Source organism: Thermobia domestica, chromosome 16 (assembly GCF_964235325.1).
Source record: "Thermobia domestica chromosome 16, izTheDome1.hap1.1, whole genome shotgun sequence".
NCBI classification, from domain to species: Eukaryota; Metazoa; Arthropoda; class Insecta; order Zygentoma; family Lepismatidae; genus Thermobia; species Thermobia domestica.
This window is the reverse complement of record NC_137469.1, coordinates 72,191,545-72,208,645: the sequence shown is the minus strand read 5'-3', so window position 1 is coordinate 72,208,645 and position 17,101 is coordinate 72,191,545. Positions and strand designations below refer to the sequence as shown.

The following is a 17,101-nucleotide window of genomic DNA, read 5'->3' as shown; positions in this document are numbered from 1 at the left end:
AGATTAATTTTGGGTTGATAGCTTAGAGTTTTGCGCAATATCTTGTAACCGTAAGTTTAAATCAAGTTAAGGTTAAGGCTCATGATGCTGCTGTTTAAATGTATGTTTATCGATTGACAAATAAATTATTTTTTCGAGTTTTAGCCAGGGAGAAATCTCGAAACTTTTCCTCTCGAGAACTGTGAAAGTCCTTTCCGCTGGTCTATTGGCCAGCGCATGTGGTTCTGGGTTTGATTTCCTTTGAGAGAACAAAATTTAATTTTACAATCCTTCACTTTCATTAATCATCAGTCTCCTCTAGCATAAACAACATAATCATGAGACGTTAAAATAAAGAAATTTCATTTTTTTGTTCGAGAAATGTGAGCCCTTTGGGGGAAAAGGAGGTGAAGAAATTTTTCCTTCATTTTTAAAGATTTATGGGGTTGGATAGCTTGCCTTTAGGGATTGATTTGTATAATTTGGTTCAGTGCACCCTTCTTTTATTATCACATCAGCGTATGGGTAGTGTAAGAGTAAGTATCATTGCTTCAGCACACAATAAATTTTATTTATGAGGAAAGAAATTACCTCTGGACTAACTATGAATTTCTCTCAGATTTTAGCTATCAGGTCACAAAGAATTAAATCTACTAACTGTTTTCACACACAATATAATTTTGAAACTTGGGAGCCTAGTGTTATATTTGTGTCTGTAGTATATAATAATGCTAATACGTTATTCTGTTGAACATCTTAAAGGTATTTGTCGATTGACTTCAGAGGACTGAGTTTAGCCCGTAAACACAAGTTGCCTATAGTTCAAACATATCAGATGTACGATCTTGTTTAATAAAACCTGCTCCTCCCAGTCCTCTATCTGAAAAGTCCTTTATTGTTATTCACATATGAAATTCAAAGGCAAAGTCAAACGTCTTTATTCAGTTGTACTTTTATTTCAAGTGTAAGTATTAAAATGCGCTACACATGGTTGCAAGAGGTTGGGTGGCTTTTTAAAAAATACTGAACTGACATATCTAACATTGGCACTCATCTTCTTTATAAATTGATGTAAGAAATGGTCGATTGATTTCCAGTCAATTACTTCATCACCGGTATCTTTGAGCAATGAGATAACAATGGAAGACAAACTTCGTTCTTTTCAAACTTGATACTTTGAAAAACTTATGAAGGTGGTTTTGTTATTCAAATACATATTCGCTCTAATCAATTTCAGAAGTAACATTAATCTTAGAATAACGTAATGGCTGTAAGAGTTACCCTGAAAATGTGTTTTGTATATTTTCTTTTTTACGTAATTCAGAGATTTTGTCTGAATTTTACTGGAGTTATAAGGAACCTTCAATTATCAGGCACCCCATTTTAATCGCTCCCCTCCGCCGTCAATGCAACACTTCTAACCGTCTCCCCAGGGGTCCTGGGTCCACCCCTGATTGAGATGGTACATAAAAATAACTTTGTCTAATCCCTGTCATTATTTAGCATGGTTTAGTGTTTTCTTTTTTTAAAAAAAACTATATTTCTGCCACATTTTGAAAACTTTATTTGAAAGTTTTCAAAATGTGGCCGAAATATCTTTTTTTTTTTTTTAACTACTAAACCATGCTAAATAATGACAGAGATTAGACAAAATTATCTTTATGCACCATCTCAATCAGGGGGTGGACCCAGGACCCCTGGGGAGACGGTTAGGAGGGTGGCGGTGAAAGATTATCAGTTCTCTCTCTCACCCAATTTTTGAAGTACATCCGAATATGATGCCAATGCAAAAGAATTTTCTTACTCAAGACCCCGCTCGCTCCGCCCCTGACTTGAGCATATGCGTGAAGTGGTTTATTACGAACAAGACAGAAAGAACTGTGATAGATTGATTACAAGTAGTCCGGTTAGAAACACTGCTGCTTGCATTTTAGTTCCAAAACCGGCCGCCCGCACTCATTCGCTGGTTGTGTTATACCATCTTCACCGAACCTACCTCAGACTCTTATAGATTTACCACCTTGCTGCCGTTTGGAGAAGATCTGTTCCCCTTTCTCAAACCATTCCAATAATATGCCCCCCATCTGGCCCTTGAATGTGGGCGCATGCACCGATGTGGTACAGCTTTGATTTTGTATGGCGGAAGGCCTAAATTAGTATAATTAGATCATAACTAATTAGAATGCAAGTGTTTAAATTAAGGCGGTAGAGCATCTAACTTTAATTTTACTTGAAAGATGAAATGATAAATTTAATTAAACTGAACTAACAATAGAGACTCTAGTTTTCAGGGCACGACCTGTGGTTTTAACTCCGTAAGTTACTCACAGCAATAGCATACACACACAACTACCACGGATGACAGCTGTAATCAGCTCATGCGTCTCCAGGAAATGCTCAAAAGGAAGTACGTAAAATAATGTACTGGCACGTACCTTGAGAATCATCCTAGTAAAGCAGAAACCACTACGCTTTTATGGAATATGAACTTTAATAATAATAATAATAATAATAATAATAATAAGAAGAAGATATACACTCCAGACAACTTGATAGTAAATAAATATTGACTTCGGTAGAATTTATCAAAAGTTCGGGCACGTTTTAGTTATTCGATGTCTTCTTTTCTGATCCCTCGTTGGCCTCATTTCTTCCGTTGATTGGTTCCACGTAGGCTTCATCTCTCCCATGAGCGAAGCATGTTATGTTGCAGAATGATGGATGAAGAGTTCGCAATAAATTGAAACCACATCTGATCTACTTCTGGATACAAGTGATCTTACTACTAATTGCAAGTCCTTCCCATAGTAAGAGACTTCTTGAACTAATTAGAACAATTGAACTATTCCAATTTACATTTGCACTGCTTTGACTTGTACTGTTCACCAGGAATCAAATGTCTGTAGAACCTACATACCGCGGTCCACTGGGTAAACATCAGTATAATTCGACTGCCTACTTTCATCATCCCCTATAAAAGAAAGGAAGATGACACTTTCAATACTTTTTTTTTTATATCACACGCAGCCACAGTTGTGTATGTCCATGGTGTTGATCCTTCAAGTATATATAACCGCTGATTACATATATATATCATGACACTAATAAGATCGTGGAATTTTTATTAATGTAACTGCAATTGTTTGTTTAACTATACACAGTAACGTAGCGTGAAGTTTTGAAATGGGTAGGCTGAAATTAGATTCGTAGCTAGAAGGTGGCTAGGAGGGACCCAGTCCCCTCAAACTTGCAATTGTTTGTTGTATGTATAAATGAATGTAAAGTGAATTCAAGTTACCCCTTCACTCCCCCCCTCACACAAAACGACCCCGCTCATATTAAAACGATCACGTCTTATTGTTCTGACTACGGACCTGGCTGTAATGCTTGATAGAAAAATGCTAATTCATGCAATATGTTCGTCATATAATGCAAGAAATAGTATAAGAGTGGTTCTGCTTCATACTCTCCTTACATATACGGTTCCAATTTATTAGACAGTCAATAGATTACTAAAAATTTCCAATTAATTGTTTAAAAAATGTAACAAATGAAGTAATAAGAATTTCATATACTGTTTCAAAGAAACAAATAAAACCGGATATATGGCTATGTTGTAAATTCCCGAAATCATATACACAAACTGAACCACTTCACCCACAACAACACATATCAGCATACTACTGGAAAACAGTGGAGCAGCAGCTCACAGTTAATTGATGATTTTTACAGAAAACCTACTTTTAGATTGAAAGTATGTAAAAAAAAAAAAAAACTATACCTCATCTAAGTATAGTATCGATCTTCGAAAAACTTACGGATAGCAACGCAACGCAAAAAATACAATAAGCAATTATAACTGCTATGGCAATTATCACCAAATAAAATGCAAATTTTACGCTGTGATAACGCAAACCAGTACGCAACAAGGTCCGTGATATATTAATATTGTTCATAACAACATAACATTTTTATTCTCTCTCTCTCTCTCTCTCTCTCTCTTTTTTTTTTTTGGTCAAAATCTTGTTACTGAATGCGAGCTTCTAAATTTTTCATAGTCTCTGTTCTGCAGTTTCTTGCAAGACCGCGTCCTGTCGCTTTTGTTTCCCCAAATTCCCGAAAGGCTAGCCTTTCGTCACCATTCGTCCACTTTCGTCGCATCGTGTTGATTTGTGTATAGCTTAAATAGTTCGTCTGCTGAGGATGGCGGGAAAGTGATTGTCACTGCCCCATTCTTCTAATTCCATGAGAAAAGCGGAAGGCTAGCGGCCGATAGCCTTCAATGCGTTCTTGCAGAAGCTTCGCTTCAACTCGCTTGATGTGTAAGCAGTGTTTTATAAAATAAATCCATTTTAATAAGATTAATAGTATCAATGTCCAAAAGCAACATTTCAGGCTGATGTATAAATAAATGGATAGGCTAAGCCTTATATCCTTAATGGACACTACGTCCCTGACTATACATGACTAACACACACATATACTAGCGTGCCCTAGTCTCCTCGTCACTCAGCACTCAGGTTCCAACGACACTAAAAAAGTCTTTCTACCAATAAGTCTGCCTGCTTCACCGAAACCACAAACCGAATTCCCTCTCTTTTCCAGCGACCGGTAGTTTTAAAACCTGCTCGTTTTCCTCCACCTTCAGAAAGTCGCTTCCCAGTACATTGAAATCTTATGGAGGGGATGACGGAGAGCAGGGGTTGTAGCTAGATGTTCCTGACCTATATACTACACTAGGCATTTACATGCTTTATATTTCACTTATTTGTGATCTATTTCAATTCCCACTACTTGTCCGGAAAAATAGGAACTTGGATCTTTCCACCAATATCAAGTAATTGCACTTTAAAGAATATTAAAACACTGAACTTTAGTTTAAAAAAAAAATTAACATGCACTTTGGGGTTTCTCGCCTAGCCGGGCTCACTGCCTACTCCATGCGCTCCTGGCACCTGGTAGCGAGAGGGTGTTCCTCTCACGCTGTTCTTGTGTGTTCGTCTACTAGTTTGCATACTTTGATAAAAAAAAAAAAAAAAAAAAAAAAAAAAAAAAAAAAAAAATGCGTTATATAAACATAAAAATATTGAACACTATATACAAATAGCAGTATTATACACAGTAGATATTTATACACAGTAGATATTTATACACAGTAGATATTTATACACAAAGATTATTGACTGTCACACTCAATTCATATCATTACATCCACTTTTCTCCTTCGTGGTGGCCCGCTCAAGCAGAAGTTCTTTCTGGATCATGGCTTTTGCAACAGCATGCTACTTCCCCAAGAGCAGTGATCCCAAAGATACAGTTAAACTTGAAATAAGTTTTGTCTTCTAATAGTCTAAATATACTATAATATACAAAGTGAAATAAAGATACTATACTAACTTCGACATATTCAAGAAAGCTTTACATGTATGAAGAATTAATTGTGAAGTTTTATTTACATGTGGGGATGAAGGCTGCTGACAGAAATAGCTCCCTCTCTCTCTCAATTTCGAATCCGCAACGAATTTGAAGCAAAATTCTAGGCTCGTTTTCGAAATGATGCTTTGCACTGACTACTTGTTAAAACTGGTCAGGTTGACAAAAACTCGCACCTTATTGTTGTGTGTTCCTTCACATGAAGTTACCAAATTTTCTGAGTCGTTGAAAACAATGAATTCATGCAACTTGCTGTCTCCATGCGCATCTCGGCAAGTATCGTATGTACCCAACATACGTTTGTAGGAACCTCTTGTCCTTCTATTCTTTTATGGAGGCTCAATAGAATATTCGTTGAAACATACCGTTACTGTGTTTATCAGACGCTGCTCTAGATTTATTGTGCCCATTTGTCCTTCTCCTCTTGTGCGTTTAACTTTTTTTTTTTTTTTTTTTTTTTTTTTTTTTTTTTTTTTTTTTTTTTTACTGGCAGAAGTTTCTATCTCAACTCCAGCGTTATCTTTGCTGCATATAGCAATGGTAATTGTTTCTATAATGCTTACTTCTTTTAAAATTAATAAGTCACTGCATTTACATACGACGTAATTTAAATATGACTTTTAATAATGTTTAGTCCTTCCCCTGTTATCAATACGATATATGAACTACAATTGAAATAAAATATATGTTACGAATGCCTGATTTCTTCAGAATTTATCCACAATTAATCCTTTATAATATACAATTTAAATATTAGTATGCAAATTATTTACACGGAAATAAAACACTTATGTGTGCCGTACACACTCTGTAAATTAAATTTCTTTTCATCACTGAATATTACCCACTTCCATTCTTCCTTCCAGCTCACATGTTCGTGCGCTGAGAGTACTGTCGACTGAGAGTTCTTGATCGACTGTTGCGCCGAGGTTGAACCTTGTTTCTTCGTATTGTAACACATTGTACCGCTGCACAACCCGGCACAATGTTGATTTGCGAACATTAAAGGTGGGATGTGAGAAGCATTGCAGTTATCCTAGTGTTCTTCCAGTCTACTTCTTTATACCATAATTTCCTCCAGGTTCAAATAATTATTAACGATACAGCAGTGTCGTCAGTTTCCTAGCTATAACTCTGGTCGATATTTTTTCAATATTATAAGCGGTAATTGGCCCATTTCATGCTCAGATAGAATGCTCCTCCGACACATTTTTCTACCTGTCAGTTGTACACAACACAAGCACGTTATATACCCAATATGTGTCTTCTTCAATTTCACTAAGCGAATTATCCTTGCAAGGGCTTACTGCGTCGACAACCATATCAATGTAAAGTAACGCTCCCTTTCATATGTTGATAGTTTTATTTTGCAACAGTGAAATCAGGCTATTCGGTGTTTTCTTTCGTAGTTACTAATTAGCAGAACATAGGATACGTTATCATTTTTTTTATCCAACTGATATCAGAAAGTTGTAATCCTCGTTATGTTTCGTTGTCCTTTTCTCTTTAGTCTCGTGAGTTATATCGTATAATTTTGCAATGCACCGTAGGTGTGAAAATTTGTCTAGATATGTCCCTACGTGGTATCTGGTGTCTAGATATGTCCCTATCGACCAAAGCAACACGGTGCTTTGGTCGGTAAGGTTTTACCTTCAAATCCTTTATAATATTCCTTAAAGAGGTACGTATTATTCCCAGGTCACTTGCGCACCTTCTGATAGATTTCATCGGGCTAGATATGCAACTCTGAGCAACAAATTCAGTGTTTCCTTCATTTCGGACACTTCGTGGTTGTCCGCTTTGCGATAGAACATATAGTACCTCTCCTTGAATCGTTGGTTCAAGTTTTTCATGGATTGACGTGATGGTGGTTCCACACCTGGAAATCTTCTGATGTCTGCTGTCACCACATTCATGGGTTTGTTGTGCTTCCACAAAGCTTGTAGCACGAAAACACGTTGTTCCGTTGTTAGTTTGTGATTCATCTCAACACTGTGCTACTCGGCACAACTTCACTGAGTAAACAACACTTCATACAAAACACGTATCGCTGATTATTAACTTCTCTCTTTTCTTTCCTTCCCAAGAAGTCTCATGATCAAGATGACATTGATATCATTATGTTAAATAATGAAACCTTTGATGTCGATATGTTATTATTCGTATTAGTATTATTCGTTTGCTACGTCGCCAACATATTCATTTACCACATTCACGACAGCCTTATTACAATTCACCCCCGCGACTAACGACCAGGTATATTTTTTTATTATTATCACTAGCTGAACCTGCGCTCTCTACACAGCGCATCATTCGCATATGAGCATAAATTTCATTCTCATTCCTCACAACATATGTACATGTCCCTTTACAGACACAAATGAAAGACTTTTTGATTTTTAAAAAATCGGCAAGGGGTATCATAAAGTGGAGATTGTTTCGATTATTTTTTCTCAATATCTCGCAGCATTTGCAAGATTTGAGCCTACTTCCGGTTGGAGTTTCTAATTCATATATGACCAGTGTTTTCTTTCTTCTTGCATGCAGTATGTAATAAGCAAATACATTACATATACAATTAATTATAATGTCAGTTATATATGGTGTTCATCGGGCAAAACACTCAAAAAATAAAGATTTATCTTAAGACTCGAGAAATGGTTATCCTTCCTTTTTCACTAGTATTTGGCCATGGAACAAACGCCTGAGACATATACAAGTTAAAGATTAAACGAAAAATTAAAACTAGGAACTTATTCATGGGAAATACGGATTAACACGAACACTATTTTAATTTTACTGCTGCTTTGTGTATAAAGTAACATTGTTATTTAATACTTTGTGTTTAAATCGTTACATTTGTAGATTAACGGAGCTTTTGGAGCACAAACTTTGGCTTGTCAGAAAGAATTGAAGCTAAACCCAATATACAACATTGTGGTGTTAGAATGTATAACACATAGGATATTGATGCTTTTTTTTTTTTTTTTAATTTCAACGCTTCCAGCGTACCCCAAAAAAATGTAATAAAGAAATAATGGCCATTTTTTTAAATATTCAATTAGAACTGGACAATCTACGCAAAATTTCCAATCGATCAGTGAAAACGTCATCTTTCTAGAGCCTGTAGTTTCCGAGATCTCATTGTCGAAAGGAAGGCCACAAACATATAAGCATAGTTTAAAAGAAATCGGAAGATGGAAGCACAACTCACATGCATTGATTTTATTGAAAGCTTATTAAAATACAAAGGCTTTGAACAATAATTTTATATCAAACTTTATAAAAAAGATATAGTTAACTAATTTAGACTATTTAAAGTACAAATACTTAAAATGTTTGTCTCTGTTAAACGTGAAATCTCACATAACCGAAAATGAAACATTTGAGAGCTAAAGTTATAGGTTTTAGCTCAGGCGCTTTTAATTGCTATTGTAGCATTTTAATAGATAGATTATTTCTGTACAACAATATCTAAACAATGTATACATTAAATCAGCTTACTTTAACCGTTCAATAATCTTTTAAGAGTATAGAATTTACTGTATCTCTAGAAGTAGATAATTTTAGTTACTTACACATAGTAATAATAATAATTACTCTGACTTTAAGCACCATGCATTTGTTTAACGATTGCTGGACGCGAAAAGTTTCTCAAATGAATAGACTGTTAGCATTATCTAGAAGTTTAAGTGCTACTACAAAAAAATTCTTTCTTAAAGGGTATCTGTGATGGAGCTGGCGCTATCATCATAGCCAGCGAAGAGGCCTGCAAACAGCACAACCTGAAGCCATTGGCACGTTTTGTGGGTTATGCTGCTGTAGGTGTAGAACCCACAATCATGGGTATTGGACCTGTCCCTGCAATCCAGAAACTGCTAAAAATCTCAGGAAAAGAGCTTAAGGACATTGATTTGGTCGAGGTAAATATAACTTTGACGGTAGATCATTTTTAGGAAGTACAAAATTATTGATTTTGTGTAGTATTGCTGTAATTTGTTGATTCTATCATTTGTTTACGTTTTCCAGTGGATACCTTCAGAAACATTGCAAGTGAAAAATTAGAGAAATATAGTTAAATTCAGGAAGGAGAAAGATGAAATAGACTTGGTTATTCCAGTTATCTGAGTTCTCGTTTGAAGTGTGTTTAAAGTATGAGATAGTATAGAAAAATATAAAAAAAGACAAATAAAGTTGGCACTATAGCGTAAATGTAACTGTGTTACAACTGGGCATTTCATAGCTCTTGTTTTCACATGTACATGCCTGTCTGATATCCGTAGGAAAACCAAGTTAAAGATTAAACGAAAAATTAAAACGAGGAATTTATTAATGGGAAATACGAATTAACACGAACACTATTTTAATTTTACTGCTTCTTTCTGTATAAAGTAAAATTATTGTTATCTAATACTTTGTCTTTAAATCGTTACATTTGTAGATTAACGAAGCTTTTGGAGCACAAACTTTGGCTTGTCAGAAAGAATTGAAGCTAAATCCAGACATCTTGAATGTAGATGGAGGAGCAATCGCATTAGGCCACCCTTTGGCAGCTTCTGGATCAAGAATCACAGCTCATTTGGTCCATGAGCTCAGGTAAGACTACTGTCAATTTCTTTAATAGTCTTGTACTGAATTAGTGAAATCGACGTTCGTTTCGAAATCGAAGTTTCGTTTATATAAGAACTATAATGATCATTCTTTTATTTTTTGACTTACGATGTAAATACTGAAGTACGAGTAACATGCGTCAAGACCATGTGCGTGACATCTTAAACGTTTGCTTACATTTCCTTTGTCGATTGTCGAATGAAAGCAACAATTATAGATGTTTTCGGAATTACTGTCTGAACTACGTCATTCCCATAGATTTCAAAAATTGCGATGCTCACGTTGATACCAGTTTTCTCTGATACTAGTTTCCTCTTAACGTATACGCACTTTAGACTTAAATGTATGGAGATAGTGCGCAGTAAACACTGTTTTGCACAAAAGAATGAAATGACCAGTTACTTCGCAAATGGAAATAAAAAATTATATCTGGGTTATTTCAGTATTCAGAGAATCAACAACAAAGACGTAATCTGGTGTCGCTAGACGTAATCATGGAACGAAATAATAAAAAAGTGAGAAAACTACGTGACCTGACGAGCTGTACCCGCATTTAGGTATAGGCAATGTAGGGAACATTGTATGACTACAATAGGAGCATTAACCGTCTCGTTGGCGAGTTAAGTGGCATAGGTAATGTTTTCGGAAGAATCCCACTTCAATTTGTAAGACCTTAATTTTAATTTGATTTGCAAGTGGCCTCCATGCACATGCACAGTCATTATGAATATTTGATCATTAAGAAATGCAGTTCGATAATGCTTACCGGAAGGTTGTGCTCACTACGATAGCATCTAACGTGTATGTGGCTATTGCCCATTGTATTCTTGAGGTCAATGGAAGTCAACGGAAAAGCATGCGTGCTGTCAGTCAGATGTTCAGCAGACTCCGTAAAACCGTCGACGTAGACAAATCCATACCCGTTTCATGTGCTCTTGCGATGAGATAAGGATGCCTCAGATATGATAAGATGCTTCATGATTTCCTGGTCTGGTCAAGTTGCGCGGTACGTTTACCAATCGTCGCTGCTTACAATTTTCTTGTGTCTATTGCATCACTGTTGTGGCAACATACCTTGTACATGGATCAGTTTCATAATCTGAAAAGTCGCCTGTCCGTAGGCCAATCATATTGCCTCATTCAAACGCATTTGTTTATTTATATTACGCGGTTTGACGTCAGAGGTATAGTCACACCTGCTCGCATGTTTTCTATTTTAGTGTCCACCCTCCATTACCTAAGTGCTGAGTAAGCCTCCCTCTCAGAACCAAGGGTGTTTCTGGACCCACGCAGGCTCTATCATTCGTACTTCATATCCTGGCGTAGAAATTTTGAGAGTTTGGATTATTCTCGTCAATCCTTCTTGGTGTTGCAGTTTTCCGGTGTATTGAAACTATATTGTAAAGTCCCAAAAAATAAATAAATAAAAAATAAAAATAAAATAAAATTTAAAAAATCTCGCTTGTGCACTGTACAACAAGTTTTAGGAATAATAATAATGAATTTATTCATATATTTTCTTTCTCCGAAACAAAAATACAGGCACTACATTATATATATATATATATCTCAAATCATAAGAATCGAATTTTTGGATTTGTTGTTTTGTTTTTTATTTTTTATTTTATTTTATTGACAAGTTTAATGGCGTCTGCTGCTCTGAGAAATCAACTTTTAATTTTAATCTTTATTGAAACCGTTCTGCCTAATCTTTGGAGACAGGGAATTCTATGCGAGGAGGAAATTTTTATCGAAATGCAGCACCGAAAAGTTTGACACCTAGCGTGTTTGTATGCAGATCGGAACTCATGTATAAAATGGCTCTAGTAACGAGGGCGGGAACTAAATCCAAGTGGTCAAAATGCAAGGAAAATTCTGACGAGGACACAATTCAAGGGACAAAATCACAGGAGTATATATTGGATGTAGCACTGCACACCCTATATGATTATTTTTTCCCTTCAATTGTCATATATTCTGAAATGTTATCTGTATTTTTTTCAGCTGAAATAACTTTTCCTTTCTTTTAAAATGCTGAAAACTCAATAAAACAAAAAGTTATAATAAAAGGGCAGATTTGCTTTAATTACTTTCACACGTACCCATATGAAAAGTTCTGAGTATTCCTATTTATTATACTTTTAATACATTTGAAATACGTTTAGCATATTACAGTAAGACCATTCATTTTAATTACGAAAAGTGACGATGATGCTATTTGATTTTTAAAAAAAGTCATTCTTGGGTGATAGCATATAGCAGTATTTTATTTTGACTAATGTATAAATATTTATTTTAATTTGAAATACTGATCAAGGTTTTTTTTTTTTTTTCTAGCAGAGATCAAAATGTGAAATATATGTACTTATTATAACAGTCTTACGTCTTTTATTGGGTTTTCAGCATTTTTTAAAAAAATGTTATTTCCATAAAGTGAACAATCAGATAACATTTTAGATGCATAACAGTTGGAGAAAAAATAATAATTCTTTTATTAATCTGCGCCTATAATTCTGTCGCTTGAATTTAGTCCGTTTTGTCTGAATTTTCCTCGGGGTTTGTCCTCTTGAATTTTGTCCTGCATTCACAATAATCTGTTTGGTAATTCTAACACAGGCTGTAAGAAGAAACTATTTCTTCAAATCATAAATTTTAGATGTTATTCTTCTTGTTCTTTTCGAAAAATGACGAGGATACAGTTCTTTATCAGCAGTGTTATTCACATCTACTTTGGTAAAGATGAATGTGATTTAAAGAAAAAGATACCTGCGGGCAAATGGAGAATTGATTCACTCAGTTGCAAGAAAGCCGTTTGACATTATAACTGAAACGAACATAAAATAAACTTAATTCGATATAATATCAAATTGTTTCACATCAAGATTTTATTCACTTTCTCAGTAGTTCATCTCTAACATGCTCAGAGTCGCAGTATGTAAAAGATGCCATAGTTCACATCCTCAAGACATGTTTGGCCAGATATTAAGTAAACAATGCAAGAGGATGCATAAGGCGACTCTTAAGAAAGAATGTTAGTGTTCTACATCACAACTCCTTTTTTGGCATCACATTATCGACTGATTTGTCTTATATACACAATTCTAAACTATATGCAATAGTATCAAATATACTTATATTTTCATATTTATATTGTCAATGTAAATAGCAGCAATACAAAATTCAATATCAATATTGAAATACTTGTATGTTTTTGGTGTTTCAATCAAATCAAAAGGTCAGATAATCGGTGATAAGGGCCGTCTTACGCATCCTTTTGCATTTTTTGCTTAATATATAGCCAAACATGTCTTGGGGATGTGATCTGTGGCACCTTTTACGTACTGCGAGCAGTGGTGGTTTTAGCGGGTAGGCCGGGTAGGCACGGGCCAACCCAAAAATTTTGAAAAATATATAAACACTAAAACATACAATAAAGAGTACATATATTTTCCATTTTTTATATTAATGGTAAATAATTATTTAATAAATAGCCTCAACTACTACTGTAAAAGTAATTTCCTATTGTCATTAATCAAATGTGCATATGAGGCCGCGGTGGCTCAGTGTTAGAGCGTTCACCTCTGGTGCTTGGAGTCCCGGGTTCGATCCCAGCCCCCACCAAGTGAACTTTGTGGTGGACAAACACCGTGTGCGTGGGTTTCCTCGGGGTTCTCCAGTTTCCTCCCACTTTCTTCATTCCACCATTTCATTCATTAATCATCATCATCGTCTCCTTTAGCGTAGCCGGCATAACGGTGGGACGTAAAACTGCAAGATTTCATTTCATTTTTTCAAATGTGCATATGTATCCATATGCGAGGGAGCAGGCCTACCCAAAATTAAAATTCTAAAGTCGCCCCTAACTGCAAGCCTTAGCATGTTGGAAGTGAACTACTGGAAAACTGAATAAAACTTTGTTGTGAAATGACTTGATACTAGATCGAAGTTTGTTTTATCTTTGTTTCAGCTACAATGTCAAACGGCTTTCTTGCGACTGAGTCAATCAGCTTTCCATTTCTCTGCAGGTAGCTTTTTTTTTTTTAATCATATTCATTTTTACTGAAATAGATGTGAATAACACTGCTAATAACAGAACTGTATCTAGTCATTTTTCCGAGAAGATTAAGTAGAATAACATCTAAAATTTATGATAAAATTTAAAGAAATAGTTATTCTTCTTACAGAATCTGTTACAATCACTAAAGAAAAATTATCTTGAATAAATCCCTCCCTGGACAGAATTCCTCGTCTCGAAAGATTAGGCAGAACGGAAATTCCCGTTCTGCCTAAGGATAAGATCATTTAAAATATTTTCTACAAATAGCTAGAGGATCTTTAGACAGAACGGGAAGACACCTTTAAAAATCTTGCTTTGTTGGTTTTTAAAAGATTTTGAATTCTTGTTTTTAAGAGTCTTCATCCCGGCGAAACTAAAATACCGCTAATTTTACATTAATTATGTGTATCTTCAAGTAGATATAAGATAATCGAAATGTAGAACAAGAGCGCCCTGGACAATATCATTTTACATGAGAAACCGTTATCACGACAAACTTATCTGCTTTCGATTTCGAGCCATTTTGAAAATCGGCATTTATTTTCGCGTTTCTAAACAACTGAAAACATAAAGCCACTAGGTGACTTGTGATAACGGTACCTCACGCAAAATAATATTGTCTAGGGCGCTCTTGTTCCATATTTCAATTATTTTTAATCTATTTGAAGATATCACATAATTACTGTAAAATTAGCGGTATTTTAATTTTGCCGGGATGAAGACTCTTTAAGTGCCAATAGAATAAAACAACTTACTTTCAACACGATAAAAATTTTCAAGTAAAGCACGCAACGCAAGATTGAGTGAGTGGAAATCAACTTTTACACGGCTGTGATCGTCTCAACAACGTTTGATCAATCGATTGCCAACGATTTCATCTCGACGTCACATCAAACATGAGAAAGTCGACGCTAATTGGCTCTGGCTGAGGAAGGAAATCCAATGCAATCGTTCGTTGCATCAACAAATTTTAAAGTTTGTTTTAAAAAAATAATTAAAAAAACGATAATAGTATACGACCTTAATACAAGATTGCAACCCCCGAGATTTTTTGAACTCCTCCCCCCCCCCCTAAGTTCAAAATTCTGGTTAAATCACTGGGTGTAATGGGTGCGCAAGAGATTCACCACAGGGCATAATTCCCAGACGTGTTTCCAAAACAGCTTCCAGATATTCGTAGACTTGAAAGTAGGCAGAAAAGTAGGCCTTGACACCATTGAATACGGAATGTGCATCGGCAGGAGGTCGGAAGTGTTAGAAACAATGATAAATACTATAGCGCAAAACCCCGCATTGTGGGTAAAGGGACCTTTCACCCTCTAGCCTTTCAATGGGCCGGATCTATCTCCATTTCAGCCTAAATTGGTATTGTGCGATAGTTTTGAATGTTAAATCATAATAAATAAATAACTTTCGCATGCTCAAATAAAATAAGAAGTAAAGTTTTGCACTTATAATTTTCAGACGTCGGTGATTAAATTTGATATGGACTGTGCTACTTCCTTACAATTATTTTTCTGTCACGTGATAGTGATTGTGACGTTTAGTAATTGCATGCATCTAACACATTATTCACAGATGTAGCAAAGTTTGGTTATCTACAATTTTACGAAGGAAAATGTTGATGATTCTTTTGCGGGGGATCCATAAAATTTAGTTACGCCTCTTGTTAGGAACCGCCAATATATATATATATAATAAGCTCGCCACTTTGATACTTTCGTTTCACTGAGGATTATAACTGCCATAAAGCAAAGCTTACATCGGTTTTAAAAGTCCAAGAACGACCTTGTTTACTTAACAGATTAACATTGTTTTTTCTTTCTTTTCCAGACGAAGGAATGCAAAATACGGCATTGGATCTGCATGTATTGGAGGTGGTCAAGGTATTGCAGTGCTTCTGGAGAGTATGTAGGTTTTCAGAAATACCGTACAACCGCCTCTTCGAGACTGAAGATTACAAATACTCTTTAAACAATGCAATATATTGAGAAAATCTTTCTCATAAGACTGATCGCTGATGGGAATGAATTCTATTAAATATCTTATATTCCATGTTTGTAGTTTTGTATATTTCTTCATTGCAAAATGGGAATAGTGCACTTACTATAGCAATCAGAGAGGCAAATCAAATAGAAGATAATGATCTTTTGTTATGTAAATAATTTTGCTGTTCTGTTATTTCGTGAAATTGTTCGTTAGTAATTTGTAAAGTTACGTTAGTAATTTGTAAAGTACACGTTCGGGAACGGTGTAAAAAATACTAAGGAGAAGGTTGATGATAATATAATGCATGTACAGTTTTTCAAAAGAATTTGTACTTTTTATAACACTTCAGTATGAAATTTTGTACTTGAAATAAACATACTTTTGTATTATTATTGTCAGTGCTATTATTATAAACTTCAAATCCAGAGAACTTTTTTCATCGGAAATAGTGGTATAATACAGTGTCCATAGTCTTTCCTTCACAGCAAACCATTACAGTTCAGTCCTCTCCACTGGTCTTGCGTTCAATTCCCGGATGTAGAGCACAAAAAATATTTCAAATTCACTTCCATTAATATCCGTCTCCGTTAGACTAAAGGTCGTAAACGTGGGACGTCAAATTAAATAATTTCATTTCATTTTTCATTACAACTTAGTGAACAATTCGTAGCAAAATAGTGTAAAGAGTTACCAGAATAGTGAATAATAGAAGCAACAGGTATTTTTTAGTGGCGGCTGCTGAATTATGATACCGGTTGTTGCAGTACAAAAATTCGGAGACAGAAGGCAGTAATTTGCCTCACTAACTAACCAACATAACTGTGATGCAAATTACGTGACAAATGAAAAATAAAATTTCGTAAATATATATATATATATATATATATATATATATATATATATATATATATATATATATATATATATATATATATATTTATATATTTATATATATATATATATATATATATAAATTGAATACACTTCATTCACATTTTATCTAGAAATATTCGAAGCATATTGGGAAAACAT

At 35.0% G+C, this 17,101-nt stretch overlaps 1 protein-coding gene across 1 annotated transcript in view; it reads left to right on the top strand.

Moving 5' to 3' along the window:
* Positions 1–16,461, top strand: part of LOC145673154 (3-ketoacyl-CoA thiolase, mitochondrial-like) — a 38,783-nt gene extending 22,322 nt beyond the window's left edge. Inside the window, exons 6-8 of the mRNA XM_081742581.1 lie at positions 9,135–9,335; positions 9,854–10,008; positions 15,914–16,461. Of these exons, the coding sequence (XP_081598707.1) occupies positions 9,135–9,335; positions 9,854–10,008; positions 15,914–15,995 (438 nt within the window). The 3' untranslated portion in view covers positions 15,996–16,461. The remainder of the gene's footprint in view (positions 1–9,134; positions 9,336–9,853; positions 10,009–15,913) is intronic.
* Positions 16,462–17,101: the final 640 nt, after the last annotated feature.